General features: G+C 46.2%; 1 protein-coding gene across 4 annotated transcripts in view; it reads right to left on the reverse strand.

The window, feature by feature from the left end:
- LOC147010857 (ankyrin repeat and SOCS box protein 5-like) overlaps positions 1-15,944 on the reverse strand; it is a 55,403-nt gene extending 39,459 nt beyond the window's left edge. The window contains exons 1-5 of one of the 4 annotated variants that reach the window (XM_085860115.1): positions 15,660-15,944; positions 8,781-8,921; positions 6,275-6,354; positions 5,904-6,011; positions 5,630-5,777 (exon numbers count right to left, since the gene is read on the reverse strand). In XM_085860115.1, the coding sequence (XP_085716241.1) occupies positions 5,630-5,777; positions 5,904-6,011; positions 6,275-6,354; positions 8,781-8,847 (403 nt within the window). In that variant the 5' untranslated portion in view covers positions 8,848-8,921; positions 15,660-15,944. Of the gene's footprint in view, positions 1-5,629; positions 5,778-5,903; positions 6,012-6,274; positions 6,355-8,780; positions 8,922-15,164; positions 15,594-15,659 lie in introns of those variants that run through there. The other 3 variants (XM_085860116.1, XM_085860114.1, XM_085860117.1) reach the window with 3 other exon arrangements.
- Positions 15,945-16,365: the final 421 nt, after the last annotated feature.

A 16,365-nucleotide genomic window follows, 5' to 3' on the forward strand; every position in this document is an offset into this window, starting at 1 on the left:
CAATGAGGAAAACACAAACGAGCTGATACATTTAACAGGGGATTTATTTACAATAGGGAAAGGGAAAACACAGAGCAGAATTAACACCGAATATAGTCATGCAATGAACAAAAAGCAAGCACTTAACGATTTCTACTTACAGACGGGCCCACACACACACACACGGACATGGACCTTCCCGCCTCGTGCGGTTTGGCTGAGACGAGCGAACCAGACCAGCGTAGAGTTGAGGTCAGAAGAACCAGGTGCCAGCGAGATGCGATCAGAAGAACCAGGCGCCAGAGAGATGCGATCAGAATAACCAGGTGCCAGCGAGATGTGATTAGAACTCGATCGGACCAAACGCAATTCCCCTTGTTCTTCTCGCGCTCGTCTCGACAACCAAAACTCTCTCCTAGTCCGATCGTGCCGCAACCTTATTCACACTTGTCCGGGGGGGGGGGGGGACGCCTCCTTGCTACCCGCTCTCCCTCACTGGACAGTTTTGGCGCGCCAAAATCGCTCGTCGCCTCTGTCATTGGCCAAAACGGGCGCCAAGTCCGTTGATTGGACCGGGGGTGCCTGACGGCTGTCACGGCGGACTGCCCCCCAAACAGGCAGAGGAATATTATCCTGCGTGGGCTGTGTTAATTGGACGACCGCCGAGGAACTCGCTCGCATCTCCCTGATTGGGCGAGAGCGACGTCAGGTCCTCGTGAACTCCGCCCACGTACGTGCTGACACGCACGTAGGCAATGGCCTCGGTGTGAGGATACGAGGTGAAGGCGTGTTGGTGTAGTTATAAAGGGTGTAAAATGTAAAAGAAAACCCGATCAAAACAACCCCGCAGCGCATGAACATTTAATTAACCATTAAACAAGGGACGGGACCCTAACTGGAAACACACACTTTCCGATAAATCTGAGCTATAGGGGGACGGCTGTCTGTCTGTGTGCACAAGGCTTCCAAATTCGTAACAATATCACTCCCTCTCCCTCTTCTCTCTACATGTCCATTCTCTATCCTTTTTACATGTTGAGCATACTCTGTCACAGAGTGTCTGTGCGGCTGAAGCAGCTTCTTGAGCAAGGGTTATACTGAGTGGTTTGCCATTGCCTTCCCAACAGTAGTTCGGGCAGGAATTTGTAATTTGGCCACAGTGCCAAGGATAACTCACCTACACTCTTCACGAAGGACACCATGGGGATCATTAACGTCCACCGAATAATGTCAGTAGAAGGGCCGCCCAGTTTAACATCCATCAGAAGAATGTCGCACACACACACACGCGCACACACACACACACACACACACACACACACACACACACACACACACACACACACACACACACACACACACACACACACACACACACACGTTTCACCTAGTTTGTGAAACACTGGGATTAGAGTTTATACCTGGGACGAGATTCAAACCCAGGCGAGACAGCTTAGCGGAGAGTGTACGCTTCTCGAGGGAATCCTGTCAGCCGAGGTTGTATCTTAACGCACTGTTAATAAACAAACTGTGATTCCATGTTTTATTTATACGTTTGGAATGTATCTCGTTTGGTATCATGTCTTTCTTCTGGTTGAATGTGAAGCTTTGTCTGTGTGTGGAAATTTTCACAGCACGGGAAGCAGCCACCGGACACGGGAGACAGTCGAACGCACAAACACATGGACAGACACCACACTTTGCATTGTATAATAGACTAGCAGAGAGAGCACTCAACCTCTCGGTGGGTCGAGTTTGTGCGTTACTTGCTATGAAAAAGTAGAGTGCGTTTTGCAAGAAGACTATAAATGTTTGCGTGGTGCACACCTAAAAGGTTCGAGAATCTAGATGGTCTAAAGGTCAAAAGCAGTGTCACAAACTTTTTTTTGTCGACCCAAAATTAAAAAAAGAACAACTCACATTCACCTTGCGAACCATATGGTGCCAGTACCTACGATAAAATGTCATAGAACATGCTTTCGACATGAAAACCCCACCTCAAAAACCAGGATTTTGAAAGGGGGTTTTCAACTTCTGGTCATGACCTGGTTTGGGAAGCCCTGGTCTTAAGAGTACGTTCCAATAGTAGGGTCTAAATCTCTAAATGGTCAATGGTCCAAGCTATCTAACATGTCTGAAGGGTGTAAGGGGTGTAATTATTATTGAGGTCTGAGCTCTCAGAGGTATAACTCGAAAGGGAGTCAAGGGACTTGAGGGGTGTTAAGGTCTAAAGCGTCTGTGGGGTCGAAAGGTTCTCGGCGTCCAAAGGGTCTTAAAAGGTACAAGCGGTCTTAAGGTTTTCAAGGGTCTTCGGGGTCTTTTGGTATAGAGTGGTCTAAATGGACTAAAGTATGTAAATGTTGAACGGTGTTGAAAGGGTCTACAAAGGTCGAAGGAGTCTCAGCATTATAAAAGGTGCATTCCAATGGACGTACGTGAAGTCAGGGTGCAACTGATGTTCAAACAGGTTTCACAGCTTCACAGACCGTGCGTTTCATTTTTATATCATTTTTATATCCCCACATTGAAGTTCCAGGTGTTGCTGCTTCTTCTTCTTCTTCAATTCCGGAAAGAAGGTGTTTTAAAATAGGCAATTCTATGATTAAATGGAGACAATTTTTTGTTTGAAGTTAATTGATTAGGTCTATTAACTTTCCAACTGTACTATCCATATATTAATACTGAAGGACCAATTTTGTGCTCCTCCTAGCGGTCGCATCACGTTTTTCTCGGTACTGTGACCTGGACTGAAAGAAACTTCGTACCTGTAAGAGTGCATCGCACATAGTGGCAATAGTCAACTTTCAACTCTGAAGCAGAATAAACACTTTTCGTTGAGACGGGGGCGAGGAGTGAAGAGGCGGGGGCAGGGGATGAAGAGACGGGGGCAGGGAGTGTAGAGGCGGGGGGCAAGGTAAGCAAATTTTTGGGCGGGGGTAAGCAAATTGAAAGCGGGAAACGGGGGGAAATGGGGCGGGGCTGGGGTGAATTAGGTGGGGTTGAGTGTGAGGGGGTGGACAGGGGGCGGGGGCCTGGGGGCAAGTGGGGCGCGGAATCAAGAGACGGGGGCGGGGGTAAGCAAATTGAAGGTGGGGGGTAGGAGGCGGGGGGGAATGGGGCAGGGGCGGGGGATGAGTAGGCGGGGGTAAGCACACCCTGTCCAGTCCATGTCCCTCGAGTGTGGGTGAGCTGGTGAGGGTGGTTGAATGAACGGAATCTGTCTGTGACGGGGTTTCGGCTAGTTTATATTATTCTACGACAGCAAGAACGCGCGCGCACACGTGCACACTTTTGACAGTATCCCAAATTCGTGGATGATAAAATGCATGCGATTGCACAAGATCAATCCCCAAACAATCAAACTGATTGAGAAAGCAAAGAAACAAAATAGCAGCCATAAACCAACTCAATACCAGTATTGCAATACAGCTGTGGAATAATAAAATGGCCACAATCACAGAAATCAATAAACTAAATAGCAAAACAAGGAAACTCCTCACTATCCACAAAAATCAGTGCATTCAAAGAATGTACCTGCAAAGACGAGAAGGAGGTCGTGCCCTGATGAAGCCCAACCAAACGCATAGAATGACAACTGTAGAATTGGCTGAGTATGTGAAAAGTTCAACGGACTTCCAAATCCAATTTGTATGCAAACACAAGGACAGTAAGCCAGTTAAGGTATTGCTCACCACCGTTGAAAAAATTTCCAGACAGGTGTGAATTCAAGTTGTCACACATGAAACCGAAACAACAATGAATACAGCTCCGATTGCAAAAATAGACAAAATAAAAATATAAAACGAAACGTACAACCGAGAGAATGCCAAAAGAGCAGGGTGGCATTAACAACAAAAAACCCAATAAATAAATTTTAAAAAACAAAAACAAGATTTGGATAGACTGGGCACAGACAAAGAAGGCTCATTGGAATGGCCAAGAAGAGGACAGCTTAACTGGGATGGAGAACGAATCATAATAAATTCCCAAGACAAAGTTGTTCTTTCTTATGCAGCCTGTGGCTGCTGGTTGCATCATTTCTGGAAATGTGGCTGTGCTGCTGATGCAGTGCCCATTACCAGTAATTTGGTACTAATTTTGCCAACTTTGGAAGGATGGCAGGCTGAATCAACCCACCTGGTGTTATGTAACGGCAAAATAGAGGGTCGATGTCAAGACCCTAAAATCTCAAGCCAGCCACCTTAACTGTTAAGCCAACACCAGGCTCCCAAGAACAGGGATGAATGGCTTTAAGAAGATGGCAGGGCTGAGTCAATTGGATAAGTGTAGATTTTGCCTGGTAGAAACAAAAAGCATGAGTCGCCTCCTACGGGGATGTAAAACACTCGTGTCAGAACAGCTGTACACACAAAGACACAACTGCAAAAATTTCAATATTCTTGTCCCAGAAAACATTAACCAAAAGCAATAATTGAAAACAAGGACGTAATGTTCACGTACAACTTGATGATCCCATTGAACATGAAAATAGAATACAAAGCATTACAACTGGATTATAGTACTTGGGTACAAAAAAGAAAAAAATGGCATAGCCGATTGAGGTGCCAGTACCCAGCGATTTTGGCCGAAACAACATGGAAATCAAGAAAGTGACCAAATACCAAGATCTCAAAAATGAAGTAAAATGATCCTGGAACTTAAAGAATGCTGAAATAACATGTAACACTTATAACATGTAACCGTTAATTTTAATCATTTATTTCTAGGCATTTACTAATGCTAATCCACAAATACCACAACATCTAGCTTTTAACTGACAACTACAAACAAATTGTAGTTGTAAGCTGTCCAGGGCTCAGTGACAATCCTCAAAAGAGCCCTCAGAACAAAACTGAGAACAAGAAAACCTCACAGCTTGGTCCATGAATCACGCACCCTTATTGAAATGAAGGTGGATACCTCGAGACCTGGGAGGGCTCCATTCCTCCTTCTGAAACCCACATATGGAGATGACAATCAATGATGCACATGCACACAATACCAGGGGTTCCACCAATCACAGTCCGAGGTCCTCAGGGATTCCTGCTCTGAAACCCTCGGCACGAGTCTCTACCCCAAAATCATTCACAAGTCCCAGCCTCAGAAATGACCCAATTCCTGTCTCCTACACACTGAGTCTTTCTCCACATTGATGGGGTAGAACATGTCATCCAGCCCCCCTCACCCTGCCCCCACATTGTCCAGCAATACCCGGTTTCACGGAGGGGAACAAACAGACGGGAAGCCTTCATCTAGCTACCTCTATATCAGACAAAACTCGCCCCCATGCAGGCAACACTAAGAACTCCTTACCTTCGACATAGATGAATACAGGAAAGTGTTCCACAGTGACATGAACATACACAGGTGTAAGGTCTTAATCAAACTATTACCAAGTTTCAAAAAATGTAACATTATGTTTGCAAATACAATTAATAAATTTGTGCTCTCGACCAGAGACCACTTGCTTGACACTTGAAATCAGGATGTACCATGTCCATCTTACCATGACACTAACTCAGGAATTTCCTACGGATTACATTTGCAAAAACAATTCCTACAACCCAAAGGATGAATCACCTACTCACCAGGAAGTGAACAAGTACACGTGGGTCATATTTAAACTTTTCAGGACAAAGTCTCAACACACCTCTGCTGGCAGCAACATGTAGAGGTGATCGTCCAAACTCAGGCTCGACGATGGCTCCCACTGCCTGCAAAGCCTTGATGCACGCCACATTCCCCATCTCACTCGCCATGTACACAGCCGTCTTTCCATCGACATCCTTTTTGTTCACCTTGAGTCAGAGGGCAAGTGGGCACTTCATTATTTTGAAAAGCAGAGCTCTCATTTGGTAATGATAAAGTATCCAAGCCAGTCTTGTGTAGAACTGCAAAATAATTTCCAAAACAGGAGAACGCACATTTGCACCTGCAGAGATGAGCGCACATACACAGGCACTATGTCCAGTCATGCAAGCCAGGTGCAGTGGTGTGTGACCATCTGCCGAACTCTGGTTAGCATCTAAGCCCTAGCGCAAAAAAACACCAACAAACAAACAAGGATAAACAGGATATGAGAACATTTTTATCATCTTCAACTGACAAAAATGTTATGACAACCCATAGTGAAGCAATGCATCCACTCTTTAAAGCTCGTCCATCACCGGTCTTAAAATATTGCCAAAGGTGACCATGCAAAGTTGAAGTATTAATCGTTAGCAAACTAAATGTAATTAAGCAGAGAGGGGTGTCTGACAAGGAGCAGCAAAGAATTTTTGCATTTGCAGTTTACCCGATCGAGGAGCTGGCGGACGTTGAGTAGGCGGCCGTGCAGGGCAGCCTCGTGCAAAGGTGTGTAGTCAGCAAATCTACCTAGTGAGGAAGGAGGGGATTGGTGAAAGATTAAAGTAAATATTTTAAAGACAAAGCAAAAAATAAAAATAAAAATAAATTCCAGAGTGGCAACCAAGTATCTTGTTCCATTTGTAGTGCAACCAGATATATCCATCCAACCATCTGTGTGCAGCACCTGGCTGCATCATTGCTGGGAACATGGGTTGTGCTGCCAATGCAGTGCCTCATGTCAATTGCAGCAATAATTTGTAATTTGGACAAGGTGCCAGCAATAACTCACCGACTCTTCACATGAAAAAGCTATGGGATCTTTAATGTGAACTATCAATCATTGCAGGATGTGAATCCCTTACTTAAGGACAATTCGACAAACAGTGCAAATTGTGATGCAACTCCATGTCTGCAAAGCACCAGTCCAATAGTTCATCATTGTGTCGAGAACGGAACCCAGACGAGAGCTAACAGGAAACCTATGCACCATAGTGTTATCTACCAGGCTATGATATGAATATGTCTGAAGGTAATAGATAAGAGAGAGAAAACAGAGATGGACATGGCAGAGATCTGAAAATCAAATTCGGGGGGAAAGAATGATTTTGGTGAGAACAAAGTCAACAAGGAGCTAATACTCTCAACCTCCCACTTTTTGGGTGGTATGAGGAAATAAATCTGTGTAATATGAAAGCTAAATCTTGAACGTTTTGTTAATTATCACGTACACAAAGCCAAGTTACTGAGATGGTTGCCAGGGCAACAGAATTAAGCCAATCACAGCCGTGATCTAATCAGGTTGAGATAATGTCACATCTGCAATATGAAAGCTTAATGTTCAACGGTTTTTGAAATATCATGTACACAAAAACACATGGACAGATGATTGGTCGGTCGGCCAGCCAGAGCTCATTTTTATGTCCGCAGTCTCCGACATTGTCGGAGGGCCAGGGGACAAAAAGAGAATACATTCAATCTCTGAGATAAGCTCATGCACTCGAACAGTGAACACTTCTGGTTGGGTAAGTAGTTCATGATGTGCTTCAATCGGCCACAAGTGCCATTTCTTCACAATGCATCAGATGAGTACAAAGCCAGGGCCAAATCGGAGGCCAAAATTCAGGCCATTTGTCATCATCCACGTGGATGGGATTTGTACAACAAAACGGAAATTGTGTTGGTATGGTAATGTCAAGGTAGTGGGGCAACTTAGCATAACAATTGTGCATTTTGTGAGGAAAGCACCAAATTTGGCACACTAGTAGCCTAACATATTATGAACAGATTTGGATATTGGGCCATCTCAAAATTTTTGATGGCAGTGGAAAATATCCAAATCTGTTCATAATATGATAGGCTACTAATGTGCCAAATTTGGTGCTTTCCTCACAAAATGCACAATTGTTATGCTATATTTAGCTAAGCTGCCCCACTAAGGTTGTTAATGGGTGAACAGTGAACAATCATGGCAGCCATTGCAAGTGCAAGCAAAGGCGATTAAATGGATGCATGAAAGTACACGCCATGCTGTTCATCAAAACAAGTGCGTGCAGATGCCCCGTGTACGAATACTAGCCGAGCTGGACTGCTTGATAAACATCACATCGCTTCGTGTGGTTTTGATCGGTCAATCAGGGCATATAAACACAACTAAAAACAAACAAATAAAACGAGAGTTCATTGAACTCCTCACCCCATGCAGTCTTGAGAAAAAGGACATGGGAAGGGGTCACCTAAAGTCTGGCTTTGCGTTTTGCATGAAACAAACAACGCTAGACACCGACTGCCATACTTGTCCGCCATACTTGTCCGCCATTGAATCTGAATTTCAGTTCCTTACCCTCAGGGCACGAGACCGTGGAAACATTTTTTTCCAAGTACTGTTAAACTGGTAGTTTTTGGAAGTGCCGATAAGGTGATTTGTGTTGTACAGGGTTCAAGTAAATCATTCAGTTGAAATGAAATAAAGATTTTAAAACGAGTCGAAAAAACATAATAACAATAAAAACAAACAAAACATTTTTTCCGGAAGTTTACCGCCATTGATGCACCATCTTCTACACCAAGTCTTATTCAACACGTTCAAGCAGTCTCTTTATGACATCCGTCAAAAAACAAATTTCCTGTTTCAAATTTGTTTGACTGCCAGACAGGACAGACCAATTTTTACCTTACTCGTCTGTACACATGCGCACTCGGGACGCGGATCCTTACAATTTGCCAAATTCAGAGCCCGAGTTCTGCAAAACTGCAGGTTCGTATTCTGATTCACGTTCCACAGTGTTCAAAATATAGCATTTAATCGAAATCAAGTTGTCCCTCGATCATAGAATAACGTCTGCAGACAGACAGACAGACAGACAAAGTGAATCAAGTGCTTAACTCCGCTTTTCCCATTTTGCATGCATCGGGTAAACAGCTTGAGACAATGCATTGGAGGTGTTTGCACTCACTCAAATCGCTATCTCCCCAGGGGGACTCCACAGGGGTGAAGAAAGTTGCAGATGGTTTGTCAGCCATTTGTTTTCTTCCTGATCTTCTCTGCTGCTATTGCATAGTTTTCAAGTCTGAACGGAAGTATCTATGCCACGTTTCTGCATTTCATAGATTAGTGACACACCAGATAATTAGACAAAATTAAGATTTTAACAAATAGCACACAGGGTATTCATGTACAAGTATGTCCATAATCTTCATGTCCAAGTATGATATTAAATCATGCATCACGACCCCCCATTTGGTATCCAGCGCACATACGCAGCTCGAAAGCACTTTCCCAGAAACCCACACTCCACGTTAATCTCAGAGCTCCGTTGCACGGCTGAGTTTGGGGGCGATTGAGGCCATTTTCAGCTTCGAAGCCTCGCAGGGGCGGGACTACTTCTTGGGAAAGCATCTGTGCAGCAATCAGGGCGCAGAAAGATGCCTACTGACCATCCGGATCAGACTTTGGACTCTTACTTCGCCAGCCATTTATAAAACATCCTGCAAAGTCACTGAAGAAGTAGTAGCGAGAAATAGTGAGAGTCAGAAGCAGTTGCCGAGTAATCCCTGAGAGCTAAGGAAGTGCGAGGTCTGGGTGCTGGGTGCTGAGCAAGGAGAGGAGGGTTATGGCTTGATCAGCAGCATGAGGAGGAAGGTGGACGGGATAGGCGAAGCAGAGCACTGGGTGGATGAGTGGGAGGAACGCCAGGCCGATCACAGACTGTTAGCATTTACATTTACAAACCTTCTCACACGCCATTGTTAAACCTTTCTTCTTGCAAGTTCTGTCTCATATCTTCTGTCTTTGTCTGCTGCGGATGCACAAGATCTAAAAGAGCAACCCAACAGACATGCTACTCTTCTCTGCACCACACCTTGTACCTCATTTGCACCTCCTCGCTCACACACTGTAGACACCACCAGTTTTCCTCCCTCTTTCCCCCACCTAAGCAACTGAGTTTGCGCTGGTCTGTCAGCCACACCAGGTATTCAAGAGGTCACAGTCACCTTGAGCTGTCTCTATCTTTCTTGCTATTCTAATTTCCTCGGGTGTATGTCTGATGGCGCCTGTCGTGTTCGTGCAAGTTAAGAATGTGCAAGTTCTTTGCATTGGGTTAGCTCTGCACTGTGTCCTCTTTTGTAAACACTTGCATTTCTTTTGCCGCACCCCACAAAACCTTGCTTTCCCCTGCTGCACATATTGTTTGGAATAAAACCTTTTGTTATTGCGCCACACACCCCTTACTCACATTAATTATTAATAAACTTGTTTACCTTATAAATGTACCCAGCTCGTTGTGTCTGCTCCCTAATGGTCCAGCATAGTCCGCACTCAGATTAGCCAAGATGTTCTGCCCCACTAAGGTCAGGTATGGGAGCATGCGCTGGAGCAGCGCGTTGCTGCGTCCACTTTCCGTCAGTACTCCAGGGACCTCCGTCTGGCCATCCGCCAGGCAGATGCCTGGCCCATCCCCATCTCCTTGAGATGCCGATCAACCTGCTGCAACCACGAGGAACGTGGTCGACCCATTGGCCTGCTCCACTCACGAGACTCCCTCACTGAGAGAATCTGGTGAGCAGGATCAGCGTCAGGAAAATGAGCCACATGTCCATACAGCAGCAGCTGAGGTTCACGGACAATGCAGGTAACAAATCTCATTTGAGTCTCTCTCAGCAACTGCTCATTGGACACGTCTGACCAGCGATAGCCAAGGATTCTCAAAAGAGACCTGGTACCAAAGGAATTACGTCTCCATCTCAGATCCCTGGTCAGAGTCCAAGTGTCACATCCATAGAGCAAGACTGGAAGCACCAAGGACCTGAAGACTCGGACTTTCGTCCTCCCGCACATGTACCGGCAGCGCCACACCAAGGATACGGTCAATCGTCAAGGAGGAGCCAACCATCAGATCACAAGGCAGCAAGGACACGGTCAATCGTTGACCTCTTGGGTGTAAAGCATGACTGCTCTGGAAGCTGGTGCTCAAGAAGATGGTGGCGAACCCTATCAAGAATTATCCAAGCAAAGACCTTGCCCGTCACTGAGAGCAGCGTCACCGCTCGGTAGTTGTTGCAGTCTTGGCGATCACCCTTCCCTTTCCAGAGAGGGACAACAAGGCCCCTCTTCCAATCAGTTGGGATGATGCCTGTGTTCCAGGCAGAGCACAAAACTGCATGCAATGACATGAGTGCAGCATTTCCACTAGCCTTGAGAAGTTCAGCATGGATGCAACAGATCCCTGGAGCTTTACCCCATTTCAACTGGTTCACCGCAGCTGTGTTTCCACAAACGAAGGTAGACCACAGTTGATTGGAGGGTCAGCAACGGTTATTGTAACACCCCTGATGTCCAAAACGACAGCTGGTGGATCAGCCTGGTACAACCGCTCAAAGTAACCAGCCCAGCGGTCCTTCACTTTAGACTCCTCTGTCAAGAGCCTACCACCCTCTGCTCTAACTGCAGTACACCGAGGGATGGGCTTGGATGAACGCAATGCGCAAATTCCCTTGCAAGCAGGACGAGAATCACTTGACCACAGGTGATGCTCTACCCCCCTCACAGATTCCTCGCACATAGGCCTCCTTGTCCACCCTGAGCACACGTACAGTTTTACACCTCAACAACTTGAACAGCTCAGCTCTGCCATTCAGCCTGACCCTGCGACTCTGGTCAATGGTATCTAGTATCCTTTGAGACAAAAAGACAAAAATGCCCCACTAATTGGCTCTTATTAGCCGGTGCCTACTTGGCAGCTCCGCTCAGCTGAACCTGATACAGTAAGTTAACAAAAGTATGCGTTGAGGGCACGGACCTCGCTTGGTGTGGTCAATCCACTGGAAACAGTAATATGTGAAGTCGTGTAACCCTGCCAGGATTAGCAGTACGAATCAGCATATGTGGTTGCTTTGCAGGAGTTACGAGTCCAGCAGCCTGAGGACCGGGTGTTTGGAAAGGACCCAATTGCTTCCCCGCGTGGTCCAACTTGAACCCCGGATCCGCAACAATATTCATGTGCAAGTTCGTCCATAATTGATGTACAAGTATGATATTCATGTATAAGCACATACATAATATACAAGTATGATATTTATGATTCAAGTATGTGCATAATCTTCATGTGATATTTGGGTATAAGTATGTCCATTATCTTCATGTACCAATATGATATTGTTGCGGACCTGGCGTCGCAGTGGAACCATGAGGGAGGGGCTGTCTCGGGTTCCTCTCTGGACTCACTGGAAATTGTAGGGCGTCGCACATGAATACCTTAATGTTGCAGCAGGTCGCTAATCGACTGCGAACGCCAATAACTTGACCACTTGACTTTGGGTCATAGGTCTCACAACCGTTTACCGAAGGCCATGTGACATCGTTATTGGGGAATTGCACCCTTGGTACATACTTGCGTTATTTGGATTACCTTCTGCATCACGTGCAGCCAAGCGGAGCTGCCAAGTATGTGCTGGCTATTTAACAGCTTCTTGGGGAATAACGTCCCGGCTAAACTAGGGTGCACGCCATGCTGAACCAATGGAGGAAAAGACAAAAATGAGTGAGGAACATGTCTAACAACACATATTTAAACCAGGTGTGATGAAAGTTATATGCCATGGAAAATAGATTTATGGCAAATGTACAGCAGGGAAAGCAAGGAATTTGTGGGGTGTGGCAAAAGGCAACAATATTAAATAAAGAAGATGGTGCAGAGTTATCCCGAAAGTTCTTATAGTCTTAAGTTATGCTATGACAGGTGCCATACACACACACACACACACACACACACACACACACACAGACACACACACACACACACACACACACACACACACACACACACACACACACACACACACACACACACACACACACACACACACACTTAGAGATAGCCCAGGGAGATAAAAACAGTTGAGGATTAACGACCTCTCAATACCTGGTGCGGCTAGGAAACCTGCACAGCCCAGAACACTAAGGAAGGGGGGAGGGGATACTGAGGGTGTCTCGGGTGCATGTTTTAGAAGTGCAAATGTAATGCGACGTGGGTTGCGGTGTCGTGTAAGAGGAAGAATGTGAGGTGCAGGTCAGTTTGGTTTGCTCTTCAGTTTAGCTCTGAAAAGAACAATTGGTCAGGCTTGCCCACGTTGATTGCTCTTTTGCGTCCACAGTAGACGAGATAGATGGTAGAAGAAAGATGCTTGAGAGAGAAAGGATCCTATCGTATATCGTGTAAGAGTCTGTACGTGTAAATGTTGTTGTAATCTAATGAGTGACGTTGAAATGGAGCAGTCCCGGTTCACATCAGCAACGCGTGACCCCACGCCTGATCATGCTGACTCAACTCTTGTCCTTGCACCACACGTCTCCCCAGCAAGGTCCGATGTCTGGCAACAATTGCTCCTGCAGTGCTCTCGACGATCCGCTCCCAGTGAGTCTGCTACAGCAATAGCCTGCAAAATGAGCCATATATGCTCATTTTATAAGCCCCGGACGAGAGGAGGAGCCAACCATCAGATCACAAGGAGCTCTAACGAAACTGAGCTCCCCTATTGGTCCGTAGCAGTCGTAACCACGCCGCACCAGGCCCTGGAGGCGAAAAATGGCTCAGTCGCCAGCCAACAGGGCCATGCACAGCAGCTCCCACTCTTTACATGGGGCCATGGTTTTTGAAGGTGTTCTCTGGACCCGAACGTGTGCTGGCAGTCATTCAAATGTAGGATTTTAGGGAAATCCCTGCGCCACCAGTCGGTCCTTAAACGAGCTCCAGCGCACATTCGCGCTTCGAGTTATGCCCCAAAATAAGCCGACCGACTTCTTCTCCGTGCCTTCTGAGGCTGTGGTCAGTGTTCGATGAGTATGTGGCTGTTGAGGCGGTTGTGGAGTAGCAGAAGCAGGTTGTGGCATTTGTCAAGAAGTAGCACTACATTGTGCCATTGTGGGGAAGTGGTAGAAATTGCTTGTAACGACATAGTGAATAATGGTCGTGTTTGTAATGGAAAATGTTAAGTGTGGGTTGTTGCAGAGATTTTTAGTATTCGTATGAAGTGGTTGTGGTGAGCACGATATAGTTTCGTGAGCGGAATGAAGGTCTGAGGTAAAATGGCGGTTGAGAATTGGCGTGCAGTTTTGAATGGAAAATTGGCGCACAAATGCACAGGAGGCATTCGCGGCACGCTTGCTTGGTTAGGCCTAAGTCACATTTGCTCTACAGCGAGGATACGGCGGCCATACGCCCTCTGAATTGACAGAAACGTGCAGCGGCCGCAGAGTTTCTGAGGTGGCCTCAGGGTGGCCCTACGCAGTTTGGCTATCTTTTACAGGCCGTAAGGTCGCCGTGGAATTATAACGCGAGTTGTAACTTTTTTCATTTCTACATTCGCCGTACAAATTAGACAAGCCGAAACAAAAAAACTGGTTAAAAAAAACCCACTTGTTACCGTCCGTCTGGCCGCACGTTCGCCTTGTGGGCCCCCTGCGGTCGCCTTGCTGGCACCTTGCGTCTGGCTGGAAAATTATATGGCCGCCGCAGGAACGCCCTAAGGTCACCGTGCGACATCAAATCAAAGACCGTACGGCACCCCCACGTTTTCGGTCTCCACAATTTATAAATACCCAGTGCTTCTACCCGAAAAATAAAAACATATGTGACTGCTACATTGTGTGACCGTGGAAATACTGTGGCCGCCGTACAATTGCTAGTGGCAGTAGATTTTGGAGACCCCACGGCCACCGTGGCAAATGTGACCTCGGCCTTACTAGTAGTTGGCGTGTGTGCTTGCTTGTGCGTTTCATGTGAGAGAAAGGGGTGTATCTGAGGAATGGAAAAACTGCAAGGGTTGAAGATTAAAGAGGTATAAGAAGTCTAACTGAAGGAGTCCCACGCAATGAATCTTTCCCCTTTACCCACTAGACATATGGAAAGGACTAACTAATACACATACTATTGAAATAACTGCCTTGGGATCGCTGCATGTTGGGTGCCATTGCCTGGGAGCCATGCGGTTTTACAGAACCACAACAATATTCATGTACAAATACGTCTATAATCTTCATGTACAAGTAGGTCTATAATCTTCATGTACAAGTATGTCTATAATCCTCATGTACAAGTATGTCCATAATCCTCATGTACAAGTATGTCCATAATCCTCATGTACAAGTATGTCCATAATCCTCATGTACAAGTATGTCCATAATCCTCATGTACAAGTATGTCTATAATCCTCATGTACAAGTATGATGATATTCATGTACAAGTATGTCTATAATTCTCATGTGCAACTTTATTCATGTGCACGTCTTACGTCCCGGTACTGTACGTCACGCGGATGTGAATGGTCATCTTTTTACTTACCTTTGTACAGGATATATAAAAATAAACGGCTCGTCATCAATGTAAGCACAAGTGAGCCACGAATTTTACAGAACGCGATAACTTGATAATCGCGATACTGTATTATTATGAAAATATAGTTTCAAGCTCGTACTTCATCATAATATCATATTTTCACAGTTTATTTCGCTTTGTCGATTTTTCATCCATTCAATGCGAGCAATTATCGCGTTAATACAGTAGTTCACAACGTCCACACAACAAATAAACATGCCCGATGAACCACAGCCGAACACATGGAATGGTGCCAATAAACCTCAAACATTGTTCATATACTACGTGACACTGGAAATATCTACAATTTATACAATCACAACATTGGATTCGTTTTATAAAGAAGGCACCAATATACTTGGAATCCTATACAGACAAACAACCATAGGTGGGCAACAATTGCACGGACATGCACGGTGCATGTACAGTATCATGTGTGTAACCACTTCCGGTCACGTTCACCTCGAGCATGGCGATTTTATCGGTAAAACAAGCCGTATCATAGGGATAACACTGTAAATCCTCAAGATGGTTTTCGAAACACGAATCGCTCCCATAGACCAAGTCGTGACGGGTTCCATATTCGATAACTGATAAGGTAGTCTGATCACGATACCGCCCTTCAGTCGCCTTTTTGGCGGGAAAGGGCGACAGGTCCTTTTAAAATCACCACAGTAAGCCTGAGATATATGTCTTTCTCTCTTCTCTCTTCTCTCTTCTCTCTCCTCTCTCCTCTCTCCTCTCTTCTCTCTCCTCTCTTCTCTCTCCTCTCTCCTCTCTCCTCTCTCCTCTCTTCTCTCTTCTCTCTTCTCTCTTCTCTCTCCTCTCTTCTCTCTTCTCCCTCTCCCCTCTCCCCTCTCTCTCCCCCTCCCTTCCTCCTCCCTCTCTCCCTCCTCCCTCCCTCTCTCCTCTCTCCCTCCCTCCCTCTCTCCTCTCTCCCCCTCCCTCCCTCTCCCCCTCCCTCTCTCCCTCTCCCCCTCCCTCTCTCCCCCTCTCCCTCCCTCCCTCTCTCCCCCCCCCCCTCTCCCCCTCTCCCCCTCTCCCCCCCTCTCTCCCCCCTCTCTCCCCCCTCTCTCTCCTCCCCCTCTCTCCCCCCTCTCTCCCCCCTCTCTCCTCCCTCCCTCTCCCCCCTCCCTCTCTCCCCCTCCCTCTCTCCCTCCCTCTCTCC

Source organism: Eptatretus burgeri, chromosome 16, assembly GCF_056783735.1.
Source record: "Eptatretus burgeri isolate ZD-2024b chromosome 16, Ebu_testis_v1, whole genome shotgun sequence".
In the NCBI taxonomy this organism is placed as follows: domain Eukaryota; kingdom Metazoa; phylum Chordata; class Myxini; order Myxiniformes; family Myxinidae; genus Eptatretus; species Eptatretus burgeri.